The sequence below is a fragment of the Dreissena polymorpha genome, chromosome 2 (genome assembly GCF_020536995.1).
Source record: "Dreissena polymorpha isolate Duluth1 chromosome 2, UMN_Dpol_1.0, whole genome shotgun sequence".
NCBI classification, from domain to species: Eukaryota; Metazoa; Mollusca; class Bivalvia; order Myida; family Dreissenidae; genus Dreissena; species Dreissena polymorpha.
Genome location: NC_068356.1, coordinates 150,627,067 through 150,651,956, shown reverse-complemented (window position 1 = coordinate 150,651,956; position 24,890 = coordinate 150,627,067). Strand labels below are relative to the sequence as shown.

The 24,890-nt window shown below is 36.4% G+C and overlaps 1 protein-coding gene across 3 annotated transcripts in view; it reads right to left on the bottom strand.

Annotated features, from left to right (window-relative positions):
• The window catches only part of LOC127869426 (centrosomal protein of 78 kDa-like), a 99,119-nt gene that overhangs the window by 66,268 nt on the left and 7,961 nt on the right, over nucleotides 1-24,890 (bottom strand). For all 3 annotated transcript variants that reach the window (XM_052412004.1, XM_052412003.1, XM_052412005.1), the window contains exons 3-6: nucleotides 22,069-22,169; nucleotides 13,812-13,981; nucleotides 11,965-12,037; nucleotides 8,938-9,041 (exon numbers count right to left, since the gene is read on the bottom strand). In XM_052412004.1, coding sequence (XP_052267964.1) covers nucleotides 8,938-9,041; nucleotides 11,965-12,037; nucleotides 13,812-13,981; nucleotides 22,069-22,169 — 448 coding nt within the window. The remainder of the gene's footprint in view (nucleotides 1-8,937; nucleotides 9,042-11,964; nucleotides 12,038-13,811; nucleotides 13,982-22,068; nucleotides 22,170-24,890) is intronic.

Below are 24,890 nucleotides of genomic sequence, written 5' to 3'. Positions count from 1 at the left end.
AAGTACCCATATAATATGGATTAAACCAGAAGTTTCAAGTGTAGTTGTTTTGTGTGTGGCATTTATTTAAACAAATTCAGAAGAAATTTATAACAATTATTGCTGTTTTTAGTAACCCTACATCTATAAAATGATGAGACAACTGTATCCTTCTCTAGCACCACTTCAATCAGTTTTCATATAAAATTGTATGTTTAGCGTTAAACCATTGTATCTGCTTCACACACAAATATCAGATCCAGCGGTTCCACGCTCAACTTTGTACAGCAATTCGGCTTGTTTTTTCAAGAGATCAGTGCTGCAGATGAGTCCATATTGGATCATATCGGCAAACAAGCGTCCTGGAGAGATAAAGGCCATTGTTCTCAATTAGGATTGTTTGTTCAACAGCTATCAGCAGAACAATTAAGAAAGCTTTTTCCCATATATATATATATAGAAAGATTTGATAATGACAGAGGGGGGGGGAGGAAATGTGAACGAGGAAGGAACCACTTGTTCAAGTCTAAAATAAATCTGAAAAACATTTAATATGTGATTATTTGATGCATTTGTGGATGAGTTATCCTGAGCAGTAGACGATCTTGAAAGAATATGCACAGAATCATACCAATTGATACTGGGATACTGCATCAATTTAAATGCAAATGATCTCTATTTATGGGGTTTATGTCTTAAATAATCTGAAACATGAAACATTCATTTTGTGTGTTTTAATATCTCTGAATGTTCATTTCCAAACGGCTAACAAGCAATCCAGAGGGAATGCAATCAAGAGGAAATCAATGCAAACAAAAACATGCTGACTGTTTTTAAACTGATTTGAAAGCAAAGCCCCGTATAAATTATGTGATATTCTGCCAAAATAAAAATGAGATCAGTTTTTTCAGAGTTAATGATCTATTATATACATTATTTGAAATTTTATTCAACAAATAAACAATAACAATCAGGTGACCCACAGGGGCTGGTATTCACAAATCAGGTGACCCCACAGGAGCTGGTATTCACAAATCAGGTGACCCCACAGGGACTGGTATTCACAAATCAGGTGACCCCACAGGGGCTGGTATTCACAAATCTCCCAAGTGAAAGTGTGATTAAGAGTCCCTGTCTCCAAAAATAAAAAGTTCTTGGTGCGAATAGTATGTATTAATTACACTTGCTACAAAACATTAGTGTACTTTATCAATTCAGTCCAGAGGCATCATGTGCTTTCCCTTTTGTAGAAACAATACAATCAATAAATACCAATTATTTGTTATACTTTCCAATTTTAATAATTTTCCCTCTATCTAAATGTATTTTGAATGGTACGTTGGAAATGAAAATTCATGGTGCCATTTAACAAAGCATGGTCTACCATGCTTATATGATCAAGAAGTATCGTGGTAGTTCATCGTATTAACCTAAAATGACCATACAATTTGCCTGGATTATATAATGACAATAATACATTTCATTTTCTTATTATTGTATAAATATAAAAACTTGAGTGTAATAGTGACTAATTTAACAAATACACTTGTTGTGTGAGCATGGAAAACAATAATTACCACCATTCATCATGTTTGACTGGGTCACTACAGTGTGAAGAGATTCCATTCTAAGACAAAAGATTACCAGTCCACAGGGAAATGTAACACTGTCTGTCCATGATTGTAAACTTGCCATTAGGTGCAAACCCAACACGTCTTAAAGCAATGACATTCCCAGCAAGATTTAACGAGCTTTGAGCTTGAAACCATTGTATCTTGTATACAAAATGAGAAGACATGCAACAGTTTGGTACCCAAGAGCGTAACACTCAATAAATTGTGATTTTTGTCATTTTCCGATGCTGTAAAAACACACTAAATAATCATCCCCTTGCAGGTCAAAGCCATACATTGTCATCAACACAAGGCAAAATAAGTTTGTTATGACATTTAGGTAAATAGGCAATCTATCATGATACACCATAACTTGTCTTCCACAGGATTTGCTAGAGACTGTGTTAAGGCACAGGGTGGCAAAAATCAGCACCTAGCTGGATTGGATTGTCTTTTTCATTGAATTTCTAAATTTATTCAGATCTCAAACAAGCAAAACATAATATTTGGAATTTAAGGCACAAGGATAATCCTGTGCATATTTACAGCCCCAGGGTGAGGCCTGTTTTATTACAATCATATCATCTCTGTTCCTATTTCTGTTATCAGAATCAGAATTTCTGGAACCACATTCCTAAAAGCTAATTCATTTCCTCAAAAGATAACTTCTTTAATATAGTAATTTTATCCTTGTATAGTGTATCAATTGTTAAAGAATGTTTCAGATGCCAAGAAATCTTAGGCATCTTGTTAGCTGGGGATTACACAAAAAACTAGTTTCTTGAGTTATTGCGTGCATTCAGTTGCCCCAAAGTCACAGAGAGCTTGATGGATGATGCTAATTTCAAGGAGGAAATTTGAAACACAGTCCACTATAGCAGGTAACACGATCAGTCCATCACTCAGTGTCAGATTTCCCAACCAGTCTATATCTGTCAGCAAAACTAGTATTTAGTTCCTGGATCTTCATGAAATGTTTGTGCTTAAAACTTGTGCAGTCACTCATGGCCTTTGTTTACTATTTGTATTCTTGTTCTAACCTGTCCTTCTACAAAATGGACATAAACTTATTGGTTTTTGTGAATTTTCTATAGGAAAAATTTATTTAAATTATTTCAAGTCTCCCACTTGCAAGCAAGGTATTCCTATTTATGACAGAAGATTAAGGATGTTTCTTTCATTATTATCTACATTTCTATGTTTGAAATCCTGATATATTACATGAAAAAGAAAGTTGCCGTGAAAGAAGTAGGGTTGATATGGAAACCAGAAACTATCAACAATGTGATTGGTCTGCCCCCAATCAGGTCTGTCAGTGAAATAGTGAATTTATTTCCTGGTCATTGATGAAATAATAGCACGCTAAACTGCATCATTCGTGTTAAACTGCACAAATGAGCCACCTTTTTCGTCCAAATTTGGTATTTAATTTGGATAATATCTACAGTGAAGATAAGTAATTCTTAGGCTCCCATTACATTTTCTGTGTGTATATTGGGACAAACGTTCAATCTTTCACACATTCTTACAGTATGCAATTATTTTGCTACTTTATTTTGTTTCTCAAGTTAATTAAGTTTAGTAAATCATGGTTAAGGAATTTTAGTTAGGGCCCTCTGTGAAATTGCTAAGGGCTAAAATACAACCACCAAGGGCTACACTACAACCACCAAGGGCTACACTACAACCACCAAAGGGCTACACTACAACCACCAAAGGTCTACACTACATGTATGTAACAACCAAAGGATAAAGCTGTCAATTTCTGTTTCTGAAAAATATCTCTTTAATTCATAAAGTAGTTTATGTCTTTAAGTATAAAAGCATAACATTTGCACTTAATTATCCTTTAAACTTAAACGTTTAAAGTTACATTTGCCCATAGTTGTCCACATTTGATCCTTAAGTGCATCTTGTAAAAAGGATCTGTGATTGTTTTCTCACCATTTTGGGAACGGGGCCGGGTCCCTTTGGATTGGGAAAAAACGTGTCTTTTTGACTAAAATTGGCAAATTGTTGTTGATTATATGCTTATGTATACTTTAAAATTGATAAAAAAAAGTGATTTCAATATTATATTTTCTAAAATTCAACTTATGGAGCTGGATTTGGAGATAATTGACATGTTTAGACTTATTTAAAAAAAAATATTTTTGGGAAACTTCAATTGGGAATTTTTAGGTCACATTTTGGAAAAATATATACTTTTTTTTCATCGGTAATGGGTCCTTCTACCGAACCCAAATTTGAACGCAACAACACACTGAAGATATTGGGAGTTTTCACTTGAAATGTAGCTGCCCATCTCCAGAGTTAGGGGCCAGAGATATAACCTTTTTATGGAATAACTCAGCGTTTATTTTCTCACCACTTTGGGAATGGTACCAATAAAATTGGGCGAATTAGCTGTGTTTTCTTACAAATTGGGAAATTTATTAATTATGCTTAAAACTTTATAAAACATGTACAAATAATAAGTTACATATGATCATCAGTGATGAGTGATTTCTATCAACACTTAACAATGAGTTTATTAAACTTAACACTTTTTTAACTCAGGGGTTTATATCTGATTTTGGGGAAAGGGCCTGGCCTTTTTTGAGGGGAAAATAATCGCGCAAAATGCCGGATTTTTGGGGGAAAAAATGACACGAAACGCCGGATTTTGGGGAAAATAAGGAAAGTCTTAAATAATCAATTCAACATATTTTGCTGTTTTTAAAACAAAATCAAGGCAACAGATAATTTAATTATGCAATATGTTATATTTTCTACACTGGATCAGGTTAACTTATGTATTTAAAGTTAAAAAATAAAAATAATTTTTTTTTTTTTTTTTTTTTTAGGGGAAAAAAATGAAGTCTGGGGGAAAATTTACCTGTTGAGGGGAAAAAAAAATCTGAGGGGAAAGGGACAATTTTCGGCAGGTCCCAAAGAAGGAAAAAAGTTGTGCTTAGGAGTATCAAGTCAGTCTAAATCAGGACTCTGAGCCTCAGGTTCCATAGGATTACCTGCCACTGACTGAACCAGGTTTGGGTCCGTAGACTTGACCGTAAATGAAACTTTGCTATAAACAACATAAGACAAATACGCCCTGGATTCAATATTTGATACATAATCCCCACTTTATAAAGTCAGAATTTTATAAATGTAATTTGTTTGGCTCATATAATAATCTACACCAAAATTGGTTACATAGTACTTAACGAGTAGTATTAGAGTATGGCTACAAGGCACTGAAGATGCAAACGATTATGAATCAGTTAGGCGTGAATAACCCAGCGTCACTATAAATGGATAATTTCAGTGGTTTTGGGCAAGTTTGTTGGCTTTGCTATGCCTGCCACACTAATCAGTCCTAATGGTGTACTACTCTGCGAAAACATCATGGCCAGGTACTTAGGAAACTGATGATAGCAACCTGGTGTTATCCTCGTGGAAATTGTGCATTTCATGCTTAATATTTCAAAACATTTATTTGATAACAAATTATTAATAAATTAATCATCTAACACTGTTGATGTTTTGATGAATTCTCAAATGACAATAATTTAATTTGATATCCGAAAAAACATTTGAATTTTCATGTTAACCTGACATTATCAAATTCTAGCTTCAAATAAATAGTGTATTAAGTGTTCATCCTTTGTCCCGAAAAAAAGCACGTAAAAATTATGCCTCTTATATAAACGTCTTATTACTGCATGGAAGGCGTGGGTGTATTGATTTTTTTATAAAAAGTATGCAGCGTAGAGAAAATTGAAATCTTTCAATTTCTATTAAAAATGTTCATTTGAACTAAATTATCTCGTGAATGATTTTGAGTAGACATTTCTTCAAAATTAATTGCAAATCAAGCATGCTGTATCTTTATTGTTACAGTCTTTAAGATGATTCATTATTGAAGCAGTTATTCTACTGAATACAGTACTCAGTAAACAGAAAATCTGGACAAAACTGAATTAAATGTTGGGTGTTATGGAAACATGATTAGCAGGTATACTGACCTATTGTGTAGACTGCCAATTATATGTTTTCACGAAAGGGATTAATATTCTGGATTAATATTCTATTATAGTTTTTTGTGAATTGGGATTGAAATAAATGAAATTGGGCAAAAATGGTGTCATTGGGAATGGTGCTGTTGTTCTGTGCCAACTTTATAAAGAGGAAAAACGCTGTAACTATATGAGTGAACACTTTTTGAAAATGGAGCCTGAACAACAATGCTGTGCAGATTTTCCTCATAAAACCCACACCACTAAGATGAGGACACAATTAATAGAAAGATGACAACATCCAACAAAATAATGTATCCTTGTAACAAGGACTGGGGAAAAATGTGTCACACAAGTAAAAAGTATCAGAAGATTCATCATGATTAATCCCAGACTTATGAGAGATCTGCTCAATGACAGAATCTTACAAAGAACATCCGACAAGACGTTTAATTTTTTTTTTTTGTGGGATTTCATCTTACCATAGGGTCTTCCACTAAACCAGATAAATAAGAATTCTTTACATTGTTATCAATGCATAGTTTTTATAAGATTCTGGCTTATATTTCTCCATTTAATAATGCAGTTTTAAAACAAGAAATGTGTTTGTCAGAAACACTTTGTCCCCTTCTGCGCCGCTTTGAAGCTGTATATTTGACCTTTGACCTTGAAGAATGACCTTGACATTGACCTTTCACCAATGAAAAAATGTGCAGCTACATGAGATACACATGCATGCCAAATATGAAGTGGCTATTTTCAATATTGCAAAAGTTATGGCAAAATGTTTAAGTTGGAGCAAACAAACACACAAACCAACTAACCAACAGACAGGGCAAAAACAATATGTCCCCCACTATAGTGGTGGGGAACAACAATATGTCCTCAACTATAGTGTAGGGGACATAAACACACTAAATAAACAACACAGCCTTTTGCACAGCAAAACCCCAGCAAATTTACATAAAAAGTGTACTCACTAACTTAACAACCTTCTATCTTTTATTAGAGATACATTAACAAGAAAACTGACACTAATCGAGCCTCTTTTGGGAAAATGGTGCTTAATGCACGTGCTTAAGTGTCAGCACAGATTGATATTCATGTACATGTATTTAAATAAATTTAACACAGAAACACTTCACAAATGTTTGAATGTTGCACATTGATAAGTGTAAGAGAAAACCGTCAGACAACTTTGTGTCTACAGATGAACTCACAGATGGATAGACAGACCTCTATGGTGATAGGGGGATTCCCATATACCCTCCCCCCTTAATTTTGTCCCAAGGTTTTAAATATTTGCATCAACTATATCTATTGACCTAGCCAAACAAGCAAAAATGACAAACAAGCGAATTCGTTGAATTGATATCCCTGGCACTTTGTTTATGCATCGGTGCAAATGCCTTGACATACAGTAAAATCATTTAGTGTAGGGTAATAATTAATTGGTTATAATTAAGTGTAGGGTTATTGTTTTTTTAATTACATTTCTCCTCATTGATATCTACACACCCATGAAGTTTCATGTTGAAATCTTGTAGCGTATCTGAGTTATAGCCTTAACAAGTTACACGATATAACAAGATGTGTTTGTGAAACACAATGTCCCCCTATATGATGTTTGACCTTGAAGGATGACCTTGACCCCTATATAATGTTTGACCTTGAAGGATGACCTTGACCCTTCACCACTCAAAATGTGCAGCTCCATGAGATACACATGCATTTCAAATATAAAATTGCTAGCTTCAATATTGCAGAAGTGACATTACATGAGCAATTTTGACCCATATATTTGACCTTGAAGGATGACCTTGACCTTTCACCACTCAAAATGTGCAGCTCCATGAGATACACATGCATGCCATATATCAAGTTGCTATCTTCAATATTGCAAAAGTATTCATAAAATAAGCGATTTGGGCCACATATATTTGACCTCTGACCTTGAAGGATGACCTTGACCTTGACCTTTCACCACTCAAAATGTGCAGCTCCATGAGATACACATGCATGCCAAATATCAAGTTGCTATCTTGAATATTGAAATACTGCAAAAGTGTACATTAAATGACTGATTTTGACCCATATATTTGACCTTTGACCTTGAAGGATGACCTTGACCTTGATCTTTCACCACTCAAAATGTGCAGCTCCATGAGATACATATGCATGCCAAATATCAAGTTGCTATCTTCAATATTGCAAAAGTTATTGCAAATGTTAAAGTTGGCGCAAACCAACCAACCAACCAACCAACCAACAGACCAACCAACAGACAGGGCAAAAACAATATGTCCCCCACTACTATAGAGGGGGACATAAAAACAATACAGGGTTTAACAACTCTTACTTAAGAAAGTGCAGGGTAATGGTTCTTTCTGGGATAAAGCTCTAAAAAGTTTTGTGACAGACAGACAGACTGACAGACAGACAAGTCAAATTCTATTTACCCCTTCCTTTAGCGGGGATAATAATTCTGGACAAACAAGTGACAATTAATCATTCTCTATACACAGGCCAGTAAGACAACTGTGGTATGGAAACCTCTGTGCATAAAATTAACCATATCATGAGTTGCTCCCCTTTGCTAGTTCTGTGATTGCAATGTTATTTCAGAGACCTTTCAATCATGGGGAAGTTATAGACTTGATAAGTTGGTTGACAGGCATAAAGAATTACCAAGTGTGACCAATAAAGTGCCATGCCATTCTTACTGGTAGTTGGGGTAGGTAAATGTTTGCGTTCACAATTCAGTGGTACATGTAGCATGAGGTGTGAAACCAGTTTCCATTTAACCCTTTATGACTTAGTTACGTATTTTGACAAATTTAGTTAGTTAAGTTTTTTTTTAATATTTACAATATATTCGTTGATTTGGAGTGTTTATGGGCTTTTAAATCAGTACATATTTATGTTAAAATCCCCACATTTGAAGGAGCGACTTCCGTGAACACTAATTGATCAGTTTTCTCAGAAGAAAGATTTTGCGCCATATTTATATCAGTAATATATCCAGTAAAAAGGACATTTTCACATCACATATAATTGTGCAAAGCATCCAAATACCATGAGGTGAAGTTCCAAAATCAGGGGCCTAGAAGTTCAAAAGATAATGACAACCAAGAGATTCACTCAGAAAAAGATTTGAGCCACCGTTTTGGAAAACATGTGCATATCAGGGAGGTCTCGTTCTGTCTAAACTTGATTTTTGCAAGGAAGACACTTCCTTTACTAAAACAACATCAAAGCGGAAAGTGACATACCTGATCTGTGTGGAATGCACATGCATAAAGCATGTTTTCCGAGAACGAGGCTCATTCCTTGCAGACTGCGCTTACCTTGATGACTTTCGCCAGGGACTCGGCCCCCTTGGCAGACAGACTGCAGCCAGTGAAGTTCACAGAGTTGATGGATGTGGAGTTCTTGATGCCCTTACACACAACTGGAACACAAAATGTTGAACATTGGTTAGCTTCAGTTTACAGCATTGAATGAAATGTCTCTTGAAAAGTTTAGATCTACATTTGTTTACTCATCTTGTCTTTACATGATTTAATGAAATTCCCCTTTCCAAGGTAAGACCTTCCGGTCCATGTTTAACTCTTTCTGTTGTTGGAGTATGAACAAAGTTTTATTATCATTGCAAAAGAACTTTTTAGATATTGCAAGATGCAAATTTAGTTTAAAGTTATTTCGGTAACCATAGCAACAACAATTTCAACTCACTGTTCTGCCTATTCTGCTTTTGGCTCTCCATCGACATGAGTCAGATCAACTCAATTTAAGTACTTTTTGAGTTGTAGTCAGATCAAGATTGTTGGGACTATCAGACACATGAACAGATTGAAAAACAAGATGCGTTTGTGAAACACTATGTCCCCCAATATGACGTTTGACCTTGAAGGATGGCCTTGACCCTTCACCACTCAAAATGTGCAGCTCCATGAGATACACATTCATTTCAAATATAAAATTGCTAGCTTTAATATTGCAGAAGTGACATTACATGATCAATTTTGACCCATATATTTGACCTTGAAGGATGACCTTGACCTTTCACCACTAAAAATGTGCAGCTCCATGAGATACACATGCATGCCAAATATCAAGTTGCTATCTTCAATATTGCAAAAGTATTCATAAAATAAGTGATTTGGGCCACATATATTTGACCTCTGACCTTGAAGGATGACCTTGACCTTTCACCACTCAAATTGTGCAGCTCCATGAGCAGGGCTTTTTTCCTTCTTTGCGATTGGCCGTGAACGGACATTTCACAATTATGACACAGCCAATTCACAAACATGACATGTCCGTGAATATTTACAAAAACGGCCGTTTTAAATCGTGAAAAACTGACTTTTCGTGCGCAAAACTGTCAAAAACGGCCATTTCGGAACAGAAATATAAGTTTCAAAACCTTGTTTTTAATTCTGAATTCGCAAAAAAATTGTCGACTCGCGTTACCGATGTTTGCTTGTTTTAATCGATTTTAAAGTGTTGTGTAACCGGTGCAACCGGCGTTATTAGCATTGTGTACACACCGGTCTTACTGACGTAGTGACGTCACCATCTATGTATAGAATGGCGTTATTAGTAAAAGCTCTGCCTAGCAACGTCACTTTAAAAAAATGGCGACGCGGAACGCTCGTTACTACAAGAAAATTAAAAAACCGCAAAATAATCCCGATTTATTGAAATTTGGGATAACAGTGAAGAAACAAAAGCTTTCTATAGAAGGGTAAGTTTTGAAACTTGCACATTGATAACATTATAAGAAGTCATTTGATAAAAGTGAAAGCATCTGCCGCGGCTATGTATTGATGGAAGCTGGTCAAAACGTCCTGACCGTGACTTGTTATTCGTATCTGTTTACGATTGTAAATCTTGGTTAAAATAATAATGTGGTCCCTTCATATGTATTTTTTAAATTTAAATGTATATTCATGACGCATATTCATGATTCAAACTTTGTATGTAGTCTATTTATGCTTTGTGAAAAAATGTAAAAAATAAAATAACTCGTTCACATTTCTTACAAAAGTACTGTTGTTCAATGTATGCCTAATGTTTCAGATCAAATGACAACCTCCCAGGGAGGTCATCATGCACTGGCGAGGGTCAGGCTCACAGAACATGAAAAATATCATGAAGAAGGAATTTACCTCTAAATATTTTGAGAGAATTATTGACATTTTCAAGAGTAAAATGAACCGAGTTTTAAAGCTGTAAAGTCCAGAACATGTCTGAGTTATATGCCCTTGAAATGCTCTGTGTTTATAAATGTTTTCCTTGTGGTAAAGAAGTGTTGGGACCAGGTATTTTAGTTGCATTTGGTACATGAATGTTTTGCAAATCAGATATATGTATATGTGTTGTTATTGTATAAAATACAGTATTCATAGAAGCAAAATATGCCTTTATTGCATTACTTATGGAAATGAAATTTTGATAATATTCAAGTGTTTAACATGCTTTAACTATACTAATGCATTGAACTTTGAATTTCACAATTTTAAGAAGATCGCGACTCGTTTTTTCACAATTTTAAGAAGTTCGCGACTCAATTGTTCACAATTTTGACATGTTCGCGACTCATTTTTTCACAAAGTGAGGGGCCAGGGCCGCTTCACAAAGTCAGGAAAAAAAGCCCTGATGAGATACACGTGCATGCCAAATATCAAGTTGCTATCTTTAATATTTTAAAAGTATTCATAAAATAAGCGATTTGGGCCACATATATTTGACCTCTGACCTTCAAAGATGACCTTGACCTTTCACCACTCAAAATGTGCAGCTCCATGAGATACACATGCATGCCAAATATCAATTGCCATCTTCAATATTGCAAAAGTTTTCATAAAATGAGCGATTTTGGCCACATATATTTGACCTCTGACCTTGAAGGATGACCTTGACCTTTCACCACTCAAAATGTGCAGCTCCATGAGATACACATGCATGCCAAATATCAAGTTGCTATATTCAAAATAGCAAAAGTTATTGCAAAATGTTAAAGTTGGCGCAAACAGACCAACCAACCAACAGACCAACCAACAGACAGGGCAAAAACAATATGTCCCCCACTACGATAGTGGGGGACATAAAAAAACTTAAGAAGCATATTCCCCATGTGGCCTTTTCTCCATACACCATACACCATTCATCATAACTTAAATACTTGTTGAGTTCTTGCAGGATCCAGATTATTTGGACAGTCAGATAGAATTACAGACCTGGATCGGGGATAAAACTAAAGCCACCTCCGGTTATTAAAACAATTGCCAGACTGAGATATGCTTCAGCTATATCTTCATCATAATCATAAAAAATCAACATCATCAGAAAGAACAACAGCCACCTACTTTCCAGGCCAGTGTCTCCAATTCTGCAGTACTCTAATGAAAAATGGTTCAACGTGGCATTCTTCACCAGGCCCTGAAAGTAACCACATGGTCTAACAAGAGCACCGTATAACAGGTGCCACGCTCGGCTGCGAAAGCTTGTCAGAATTTTTTTTTTTAAGAGGTCACAGTGACCTTTACCTTTGACCTAGTGACCCAGAATGGGTGTGACGTGTAAAACTTATCAAGGTGCATCTACATATGAAGTTTCAAAGTTGTAGGAGGAAGCACTTTGATTGTAGAGCCAATGTAAAGGTTTTAGCACGACGCTGGCGGAAGGCGGACAACGAGCAGACTATGACAATACCTCGGTTTTTTTCCAAAAACAGCCTCGCTAATAAACCACACATTACAGTGAGTTTTGTTTCAAACAAGAGCACCGAATAACGGTGCCAACGCTTGGCTGCAGGTGCATTTTTTAATAAATGAAAGCTTGTCAATTTTTTTTTTAGAGGTCACAGTGACCTTGACCTTTGACCTAGTGACCCAAATATGGGTCAGGCGTGTAGAACTCATGAAGCTGCAGCTACATATGAAGTTACAAAGTTGTAGGTGGAAGCACTTTGATTTTATAGCCAGTGTTCAAAACCTTGACAAAATGTTAAGGTTTTAGCACGATGCGGACGGCGGACGACATGACGAGCTGGCTATGACAATACCTCGGGTTTTCTCCAAAAACAGCCGAGCTAATAAAAATGTTGTTTATCATGAATTGCTTTTGCAGTTAAATACCAATACAATAACAATTTTAACCATTCTAACCCTCATTTAAGATCTTACCTTACTCCAATGCCATATCTTTCCATATTCCAATATCAGATTTTTAAACATTCCAATATCTGATCTTTCAATACTGCCATTGCAGATCTCTCCATATTCTTTCTCTGTGAATTAACCTTTGGACGATTGAGCACATGATTGCCCCTATTTTTGGAGGGAGAGGAAATGTATAGAATTATTTACTTTTGGAATTAAAACTGCTGGGACTAAAATCTTTCTTAAGGGAAAATGGCTGTTTGGAAGAGTTTACTATGCACAAAAAAAGAAAGATTATTCTAAATTTCACAAATTCTGTTCATGTGTTAATAACTTCATGAGTGTATTGAGATGCCCCCTTGTGTTACTGACCTTCATGAATGTGTTGAGATGCCCCCTTGTGTTACTTGCCTTCGTGAATGTGTTGAGATGCCCCCTTGTGTTACTGACTTTCATGAGTGTGTTGAGATGCCCCCTTGTGTAACTGACCTTCATGAGAGTAATGAGATGCTCCCCCCATACATTAATGACCTTCATGAGTGTGTTGAGATGCCCCTTTTATTACTGACCTTCCTTATTGTGTGTTGAGATTCCCCGTTGTATTACTGACCTTTATGAGTGTGTTCAGATGCCCCCTTGTAATACTGACCTTCAATAATACTGACAGCCAATAAAATTGCTTGTTTCTTAAATCTTGTAGGCAGAATCTACCAGTGTTATATGCAGAGAGGTTTTGCGAGCCGTGGCTTTTACGGGCTACTTATGAAATATGCTCCCGGAATAGGTCCAGCCACCCTCCCCAATTTATTTACAAATTAAAGCGAATCATGGAAATGATCCCCACACAACCCAATCTGTGGAAATCCGCAGAAAAATCACATGCCTGGATACTGACTGTCATGAGTGTTTTGAGATGCCCCCCCTTGTATAACTGATTTTCATGAGTCGGTTGAGATGCCCATTTTTGTTACTGACCTTTCCTTTCTGTTGAGATTTGCCCTTCTATTACTGACCTTCATGAGTGTGTTGAGATGCCCCCTTGAGTAACTCACCTTCATGAGAGTGTTGAGGTCCCTTTCTCTCAGTGGCAGCCCCTGTATCTCCAGGCAGGTCAATGTAGGGGTCACTCCCAGGCATTCCTTGAGGGCCTTACACATACGATAGGTGATCTCTTTGGAACGGACGGACGGTGTCTTGCGCTTCTCTATAAGGGCTTTCTTCTCTGGAAATAGCAAGACTTTGAGCTTGAGAAATCATAGCTATTTAGAAACTTAAAGATGTTAGGCAAGAGTTTTATTATTTTCTGTTTAACGGGATTTTTTTTTGAAAGTTTGAGTAGGAGGAGGAAAAAAAAAAAAAGTTTCGTAGGAAAATAAAAATAAAGCATAATGAACAAGGGACAAAATTGTCACAAAACCAGGTTTTCATTGTGAAAAAAAAATCTGATAAAGGGAGAAAACTCAAACTGAACTTTTGAAATGAACAAACAAAATTAACCCCCTTTGTAAGTTTGTTTTTAAAAAAAATCTATTTTAAGTCGTGGCGACCTTGACATTGGAGATATTGAAGTGATTCTTTCGTGCGACACACCGTCCCATGATGGTGAACAAATGTGCCAAATGATTTTAAAATCTCACAATGAATGACATAGTTATGGCCAGGACAAGCTCATTTATGGCCATTTTTGACCTTTGAACTCAAAGTGTGACCTTGACCTTGGAGATATCGACGTAATTATTTCGCGCGACACACCGTCCAATGATGGTGAACAAATGTGCCAAATGATTTTAAAATCTGACAATGAACGACATAGTTATGGCCCGGACAAGCTTGTTCCGCCCGCCCGCCAGCCAGCCAGCCAGCCAGCCCGCCCGCCCGCATTCGCCAATCTAATAACCAGTTTTTTCCTTCGGAAAACCTGGTTAATTTTCCTTCGGAAAACCTGGTTAAAAATTATATTTTTTATTTTTGGAAGTTACTAAAAACAGTAAAATTAACTACCTGTAAACTTGCCTGGTATTGCCAGACAGGGTTCAGTCAGTATAAAGTGTGAGGGGTCTCAAAAACGTTTAAAAACATGAAAAGAAGTTAAATGTTTCAGCAAACTTTTGAGGACACACAAACTGTTGAAAAAGCAGATGGTGTCGATCACAACAGCATACCATGAGCATTCCTGCTCAGGTGAGCTTATAGTAAGAACAATTACAGCTAATTAACACTTTTACAGGGGTCGACCTAGGGTCAAATTTTAGGGAGAAATGACTTCTGTCTTGACTGGCATTTTTTAGGGAGAAGTCAGGAGAAATAAGGAGAAGTCTTGTGTGTGTTTTTGTTTTATCTTGTAATTATTTGCATTAGTGTTTACCCTTTTAAATTACTGAATACAAGATGTGCATTATGAATCCTGCTTATTCAATTCTCTTTACAGTTAATTAAATCAACAATCAAGTATGAAGAAAACAACACAATAAACAACCATCTTACGGCATTCAAGTGTGCATGAAAGTGCTTAATATAAATTGTATTTACATACACTACCTATCCACCCCACAATGTAAAAAAAGTTATTGGGGGGGGGGGGTATTTTGGTATTATACATACATATTTAATATTTATTTTGTCTTCTAAATAAAACATTATAATTACCCTATACCCAAATTCCAGTAGAAACAACAATAAAAACATTTACATACACAAGTCTTTGACAATCACAACAGTGTTACCAAATGACGAAAATTAAACCAATCCCTCAAAAAGCAAGCTGTCAATGCTGTCGGTAGACTTCAAAGGTCTTTGATATTGGGGCCGATTTCTAGGAGTTAAAACTGTAAACTTGAAACACCTCAGCAGGTGGCAAATGGCCAAAAGGCAGTGATCAATACTAGTTACTGGCAGCATGCAGTACTGTCAGATACAGCATTAATACATTATCTCCATAGAGGATGCAATGTGTGAAAACTATCGGAGATTTAACTTAATTATCCCCACGCTTTTTGAAAAAAAGGTGGGGATATTGTGGTTATCTCCGCCGTCCGTCCGTCCGTCCGTCTGTCTGTCTGTCTGTCTGTCCGTCCTGGCCACTATCTCCTCCTACACTACAAGCACTAGAACCTTGAAACTTACACACATGGTAGCTATGAGCATATGTGCGACCCTGCACTATTTGGAATTTTGATCTGACCCCTGGGTCAAAAGTTATAGCGGTTGGGGTGGGGCCGCGTCAGAAATTATCACTCATTTTTTTAGGTTATTTTACATTTACTTCTTTATTTCTACACCGATTCACTTCAAATTGATACTGGACCTCTCTTATGACAATACGGTCAATCTCAACCATGCATGGCCCCATTCCCAACCCTGGGGCGCCCCGCCCACATAGGCCACACCCACCAAAAATTTCCATTTACTATAATTTTTTCATTTCTACACGGATTCACTTCAAATTGATACTGAACTTTTGTTATGACATTAGGGTCAATCTCAACTATGCATGGCCCCAATCCCAACCCTGGGGCGCCCGCCCACATAGGCCACACCCACCAAAAAATTCCATTTACTATAATTTTTTCATTTCTACACGGATTAACTTCAAATTGATACTGAACTTCTCTTATGACATTAGGGTCAATCTAAACTATGCATGGCCCCATAACCAACCCTGGGGCCCCGCCCACATAGACCACACCCACCCAAAATTGCCTTTACTATAATTTCTTCATTTCTACACCGATTCACTTCAAATTGATATTGAACTTCTCTTATGACAATACAGTCAATCTCAACTATGCATGGCCCCATTACCAACCCTGGGGCGCCCCGCCCACATAGACCACACCCACCCAAAATTGCCTTTTACTATAATTTCTTCATTTCTACACCGATTCACTTCAAATTGATACTGAACCTCTCTTATGACAATACGGTCAATCTCAGCTATGCATGGCCCCATTACCAACCCTGGGGCACACCTAGGTCAAACATTCGGCGTGGGGATACGCGTCGGCCTCTGCCGGGCCATTTCTTGTTGGATTATTTGTATTTATTTTTATCGGGTGTGAGGAAATAAATTGTGTTTGCTGAAATTTAAATGGGAGGTTGCTTTACAGGTATTGTTTGTTTATGGATTTACATGAAAATTAGGAGGAAATGAATTTCATCCGATAAACAAACAACATGATGTAACACCAACCTATTTTTCGGATGTGTACTATATTCATACATACTTTTTCGCTGATAAAATGTTTAGACTTCGGGGTGTTTTCAAAGTTATTTGTTTTGTAAAAACAGCATTGTTTTGTAAAACAGCCAAGGCTAAAATACACTATTAACTTTTTTTAGAAGAACACTTTTTGTTGGATGCTGAGGAAAAAATTAAAATAAAATTATTTTTTTCCATTTTATTTTTATTTCACTTTTCGGAAAATTGGATACGGCGCTCCCGTTAAACAGACGATCAAAAAACTCTGGCCTTACATGCAAAACCTTAACAATTAAATTACCCTAACTCAGAAAAGGGAAAAGCTGGAAGGACTTTTTACCCTATCCTGTGGGCCTAAATACCAGCCCCATTCAAAACCACCAATTCCCAATCCCCACAAAAAAAAGCATAAGCGGAAATAACATGTGTTTTGGGCTTGACTTGTTGATCAATATTGTAAACAGAACAGCAGGGGTGTGATTGTGGTAAAGTCTGAGGGGAGGAAAATTCTGTAGACTGATTTTGACTACGGGAAACGCGCTGACAACACAATCACAAACCTTAAAACAGACATTAAATAAACACCATCTTAAACTTATTTACAAGATTTATTTATAAAAACCTTTATAAGTTAACATTAAACATTTGCAAGTTGACCAGTATTAATTGTGATCAAAATCAATGTGTGTTCCGATCCCTGTGAACGATGATGGCAATCTTTCGTTAGAGCTCAATGTCTTTAAATTCGAAATAAGGTCAACAACTTAACAGTGTTCAACTTACGACAATTAACCATGGGATCCGTAGTTCACGATTTTTTCACATGAAATATGACTTAAGTTTAGCCTTACCAAGACAGCCATCTTCCGTACCCATTCAGAAAGTTGAATCGCTGATTTATATCCACTGTCATTTCTTCCCTTTCCCATTTAAATTTGTTTTTCAATAATTTTTCAATCTCCGAGATTTTGTGAGATTCGTTCGTTCGTTCAATAATCTTCATTATCACTTCACAAATGCGCCATTTGTAAACAAATATGAAAACGTTTTAAAAGACTGATTTTAATTGGAAGATTGGGAAACGTCAGCCAATGACATCGCTTGTTTCAAAATGCTTAGGCAGAAAATTTCAAGTGTAATCAAGTGCCAGATTTTTCGGGCCGCTTTTGAAATACGCAAGCGGAATCAGTCGAACCATTTTTTCCGAATTTACGCGATTTGCGGAAATGAACCCAGACAACCCGATCTGCGGATCCGTGCAGATCCGCGGAAAAATCACACCCCTGAACAGGAATCCATGTACCAAATGGCTTTGCACAACAGTAAGTACATGTATACAACATGTGTAATTCAAATTTGAATGGCATGGTTAACCTTGTTAGTAAAAAATAATTGTTGTATGTATGTGAAACCATGATGAGTCTCTTATAAAGATATTTATTATTGTGAAAATACAGATGTAGTAAAATTGTAAGATATTTAAAAAATTCTTGGTGGAATGACATTCAGATTTCATAGCCTTTAATGGGGTATTGCTGGTCCTTTCATAATTAAGTCACCACCTTAGATTTGTGTTAAACGTTTTGTATTGACAGCCTCAAATTTATTCAGTTAATACTATCATTTGATTATAAATGGGTCGCCCTCTCAGAAAAGGGGGTATATTGTGTAAAGTGTTGTCCCAGGGACAACAATTTCCGCCTAAAGAGGATTTTTGCTATGAAGAGAATTTCCTTAAACAAAAAAATTCATAAAGAAAGTACCGTCCCTGAATAGCCTGTGCGGACTGCACAGGCTGATCTGGGACAAAATTTGTATGCACATGCATTAAACCCCCTTTTCTCAGAGCACGGCTAAAGTAGATTTTTAACAACAAGTTTAAGAGACTGCCATCCAATGTGATGAAAACATGTGCATCACATACCCCACACCATGTGACAGAAAGAAGTACTGCTGCTACCCAACACCATGTGACAGAAAGAAGTACTGCTGCTACCCAACACCATGTGACAGAAAGAAGTACTGCTGCTACCCAACACCATGTGACAGAAAGAAGTACTGCTGCTACCCAACACCATGTGACAGAAAGAAGTACTGCTGCTACCCAACACCATGTGACAGAAAGAAGTACTGCTGCTACCCAACACCATGTGACAGAAAGAAGTACTGCTGCTACCCAACACCATGTGACAGAAAGAAGTACTGCTGCTACCCAACAACAAAAACAAGCCCCAGACATACCCCAGCATTAATGAAAGTAACAATGGCTGCCAGGGTTTTTTATCTGATTTTGGGGAAAGGGCCTGGCCTTTTTTGAGGGGAAAAAAAGCTGGATTTTGGGGAAAAAAATCACGCAAAACGCCGGATTTTAGGGAAAATAAGGAAAGTCTTAAATAAGCAATTTAACATATCTTGCTGTTTTTAAAACAAATTCAAGGCAACATATAATTTAGTTATGCAATATGTTATATTTTCTACACTGGATCAGGTTAACTTATGTATTTAAAATTTAGAAAAAAAAACAAACAAGGGCTGTTTGTAAAAATGCATGCCCCCCATATGGGCTGTCCGTTGTAGTGGCAGCCATTGTGTGAATACGTTTTTTGTTACTGTGACCTTGGCCTTTGACCTAGTGACCTGAAAATCAATAGGGGTCATCTGCGAGTCACGATCAATGTACCTATGAAGTGTCATGATCCTAGGCAAAAGCGTTCTTGAGTTATCATCCGAAAATAATTTTACTATTTCGGGTCACCGTGACCTTGACCTTTGACCTTGTGACCTCAAAATCAATAGGGGTCATCTGCGAGTCATGATCAATCTACCTATGAAGTTTCATGATCCTAGGCATATGTGTTCTTGAGTTATCATCCGAAAACCATTTTACTATTTCGGGTCACCGTGACCTTGACCTTTGACCTAGTGACCTCAAAATCAATAGGGGTCATCTGCGAGTCATGATCAATCTAACCACGAAGTTTCATGATCCTAGGCATATGCGTTCTTGAGTTATCATCCGGAAACCATTTTACTATTTCGGGTCACCATGACCTTGACCTTTGACCTAGTGACCTCAAAATCAATAGGGGTCATCTGCAAGTCATGATCAATGTACCTATAAAGTTTCATGATCCTAGCCCCAAGTGTTCTTGAGTTATCATCCGGAAACCACCTGGTGGACGGACCGACTGACAGACCGACCGACATGTGCAAAGCAATATACCCTCTCTTCTTCGAAGGGGGGCATAAAAATTAAGGGGAAACAAGATGTGTTTGTGAAACACAATGTTCCCCTATATGATGTTTGACCTTGTAGGATGACCTTGACCCTTCACCACTCAAAATGTGCAGCTCCATGAGATACACATGCATTTCAAATATAAAATTGCTAGCTTCAATATTGCAGAAGTGACATTACATGAGCAATTTTGACCCATATATTTGACCTGGAGGGATGACCTTGACCTTTCACCACTAAAAATGTGCAGCTCCATGAGATACACATGCATGCCAAATATCAAGTTGCTATCTTCAATATTGCAAAAGTATTCATAAAATTAGCGAATTGGGCCACATATATTTGACCTCTGACCTTGACGGATGACCTTGACCTTGACCTTTCACCACTCAAAATGTGCAGCTCCATGAGATACACATGCATGCCAAATATCAAGTTGCTATCTTCAATATTGCAAAAGTACTCATAAAATGAGCGATTTTGGCCACATATATTTGACATCTGACCTTGAAAGATAACCTTGACCTTAGTGCTGCAACAATATACCAGTATATTGGTATATATCGCAATACGCAATCCGCATATTGTATTGCGATACGATTTTCATCATACCGGTACGAAAATTTTACAAAAATTCATTCACATTTCGTCCAGAAAAGCCATCCGAAATAATGATAACAACAAGGTAAACAAAATAAAGCAGCGTAAATATTTTTTTTCGTAAAAATAGCATTCTGAAAAGTATATTATACGGAGTAGCGTTGTTACATCGGAGCATTTGTTTGATGCTTTTGAACAGATTATCGTTGAATTAATTGCGCACAGCTGTAAATGTTTCGTTCGATTCTGAATTGAGCATTATTAAATTTGTAATCCAAATTTCGGAAATACGCTTCAAAATTTTAATGCTAATGCGATAATAAAAAATTATAGCGTCAAATAAAAAGTGCTTTATCCTTTGTCTCAATAAAAAGCACAAGAAAATTATACAGACATGTAGAACGTCGCATGGAAAGTATGGGTGTATTTTGTGTTGTATAAAAACGGGAACATCACGTCAGGTGAATTAAGCGTGTTCAGTGGAAAAAACGCCCCGGTTGGACGTTATTTCACCACATCTTTAAATAGTAACAAATGCCAAAATGTATTTGATACTTAAGAAAAGTTGCGAACGTTTGTGTTTCGTGTTATTCTTGAGCATATTTACCGGTATAGTAAATATTTACCAAAATTTGCTTTAAAACTGGAATATACGGGATTATCAGGTAATTGGCAAGTTATAATTTTGGTACAAGTTAGCAATATATTGCGATATATTGCAATACGGGTTTTTGAACTGACAATATATTGCAATACGGTTTTTGGCGTATTGTTGCAGCACTACTTGACCTTGACCTTTCACCACTCAAATTGTGCAGCTCCATGAGATACACATCCCAAATATCAAGCTGCTATCTTGAATATTGAAATACTGCAAAAGTGTACATTAAATGAGCGACTTTGACCCATATATTTGACCTTTGACCTTGAAGAAAGACCTTGACCTTTCACCACTCAAAATATGCAGCTCCATGAGATACATATGCATGCCAAATATCAAGTTCCTATCTTCAATATTGCAAAAGTTATTGCAAATGTTAAAGTTGGCCCAAACAAACTAACCAACAGACCAACAGACAGGGCAAAAACAATTATGTCCCCCACTACTATAGTGGGGGACATAAAAATAGAAATCTGGGGGAAAATTTACCTGATGAGGGGAAAAAAATCGGAGGGGAAAAGGCCGTTTTTCGGCGGGTCACAAAGAAGGAAAAAAAGCCTTGGCTGCATCCCTCACCCCAGGTGACAGACACAAGTACTATAGTAAACCTACCATTTTCGTCTGAGGGTGGGGTATAGTAGCTGCGAATGGCCACAAACTCCAGACTCTTGTTGATCCGGAGAGTGTTCAGCACAGGCATCCAGTCATTGGCCCTGAAACACCAAAATTCGTTAATCATTTTGTTCACTCCATATTTTTTTTGTAAAGAACAAATTGTACATATTTAATAACAGGCATGAATTAAAAAAGGTGAACATTTTGGATGTTCTGATTTTTTACTCATTACTTTTTTTCTTGATATGGGGAAAGGGCCTGGCCTTTCATTTGGGTGAAAAATAATTATTTACAAAACTGAAAAAGGGGAAGAAATTTTCCAACATTAGCTTCAAATTTAGGGAAAATGGCATCATTTTAAAGAAATTCTATTAGGGGAAGGGACATTTCTCTGGGGGGTGGATGAAGGGGTCTATATAAGGCCCTATCCAAATAAGAGAAAAAAGCCATGTTACTGCAGGGCCCTCGTTTGGCCGGTTTTTTGGGCTGAAATTCGGCCCCATTCCCCCCTAAAAATAGTTTACTTTTTTCCACTATTTCAGCTAAAAATTCCCCCTCTCCAATTCGCGGCGTTTTGACTAAAATGGGGAAATTAGTATTGTTGTTGTTTTACTAAAAAAATTGAGAATACAGCTGTGTCCAGTAATATATTTACTAAAGTTGAGCTTATACAGATGGGAGATGAACAAAATATTGAGATCTAAAAAAAAATAATTTTTTTTTTTACTTTCCATTGGGAATTTTTAGCTCCCATTTGGGAAAAATATATACTTTTTTCCATTGGGAATGGGTCCCGTTACCGGACCCGATTTAAAATGAAAAAAAACACTGTTGTTTTTACTTTATTACCTAAGTTGCCAGCTGGTATCCTGCTGTTAATATTTGATTAAATGTATATTTATGTAAATTACATTAAAATATAGCAATTTTAAGTGTTGAATGGTTGGTGAAAAGATCTTCTAAAATTCCCCTATTTGCTCAAAACGACGCGAAATTTCCCCCTCGAAGGGCTCCGGCCCCAATCCCCCAACGTGTAGCAAGGGCCCTGAACCGCTAAGGAAAGCAGTAAATATACAATGTTATGTTTATTAAAGTTGCATGTGCACATTTAACATCCAGGGCTCACGATGGGCTCAAATTTTAAGGAGAAGTGACTTCTCCCTGGACACTGATTTAGGGAGAAGAGAGGAGACTTTAGGGAGAAGTGAAGAGACTCCGACACAAGGGTTTGCGTGTAGGGCGTTACAACACACATATATGTGTATCACATTATTCCAGTATGTACAAATTATTATATTTCTTTTGTGTATCTTAATATTTCCACCAGTTCTAATTAACAAAGTAATAATAGACACAACACATAAATAACCATAATTTTACAAGCTAAAAAAAGCCTATTGTTTATTGTTGTCATGCCCCGTGAGAATAAAGGGCAGAGCCCCCTCCCCACCCAGAACCCTTACCAATTATACTTTTTAAATAGTTTTTCCAATAGCTATTTCTGGTGAATACGATTAGAATTATTATAAACCACACCTTCCGTATCACAGCATTTGTATTTATCATTCTATTTTTTTAATTAAGAACTTCAAAAATAAATTATTATCAACGAAAAATACACTATCCAAATGACCGTGCAAAAAATTGTACTCGTTTGGCACATGAAATAAAATGTGCATATTGTTTGACAGCAGAAAATGAAAACTAGTAACCAAGCAAATACGTAATAATTATACAATTTGTTTGACATATTGCTCTACAGCATAGTTTGCAGAGCTCCAGATAAGGGTCCTATTTTCGTTATTAAGAATTGTCCACAGGGCTCAACATTAACCTAAAAACCAACTTGCCCTGCCGGGCAAGTACCTAGAAAATCTACTTGCCCTGAACGTAAAGCCACTTGCCTAAACATGAAATATCACATTAACTGTAAACCATTAACTGTAAACCTCATATGTTTTAATAAAGATCAAAATGATACATGTACACCACAAAACCTTTTTTATTTTTGCACATTTAACAAAATTATTACAGTAATTAAAGTCTAATGGAGATTTGTGCCAATATTTGATTATTAAACATTGCTCCTAACAGTTCATCATATCTCAACCATTCAAACTCACTTTATGGTAAAAAGTTGCGTTTTCGTTTGAATTCGCACTTTTTGGCACTTTCGGATGATTTTTCTGTGCATTTTTCATTTTGTTTTGCAGACTTAAAGTTACATGTAACGCCGAAGCTAAATAAACTAGACATTTCTCGTCTGCTAACAGAACTGTAAACAAAATTGAACATGTGAACCGTTACAAAAATGTCAATTGACGTAAAGTAAAAGATTGTTGAAAATGTATGTCGCAAATTATGAAATATGTATATACCAAAGCTATTTGTTGTTGTTTTTATATAGTTATAATTTTAGTTGTTTTCTTCGTGACTGAAAAAACCAACTATGTTATTTGTAACTGAATAGTAATGCAGGGTTTTTTTTGGCCCGATTTTATAGCCGAAATTTGGCTATGTTCCCAATCCCAAAAAGTATACTTTTTTCCCAAAATGTGGCAAACAATTCCCAATTTCCAAAAAAAAAAAAATTGTTTTTTTTTTTTTTTTAGAAAGAAGTTTAAAATTTATTTTATCTCAATTTCAATTCAATTACCATCTAACAAAGTATGATATGATATGATTTTGTTCTTTTAATTTGAATGATTTAGTATTTCCCTAATCAGTGGACTTTTCATGTGGAAAAAAAGGCTAATGAATTTATTTTCCCAATTTCATGAAAATGCTGATAAAATTCCCAATTCCAAAGCCATGGGCTA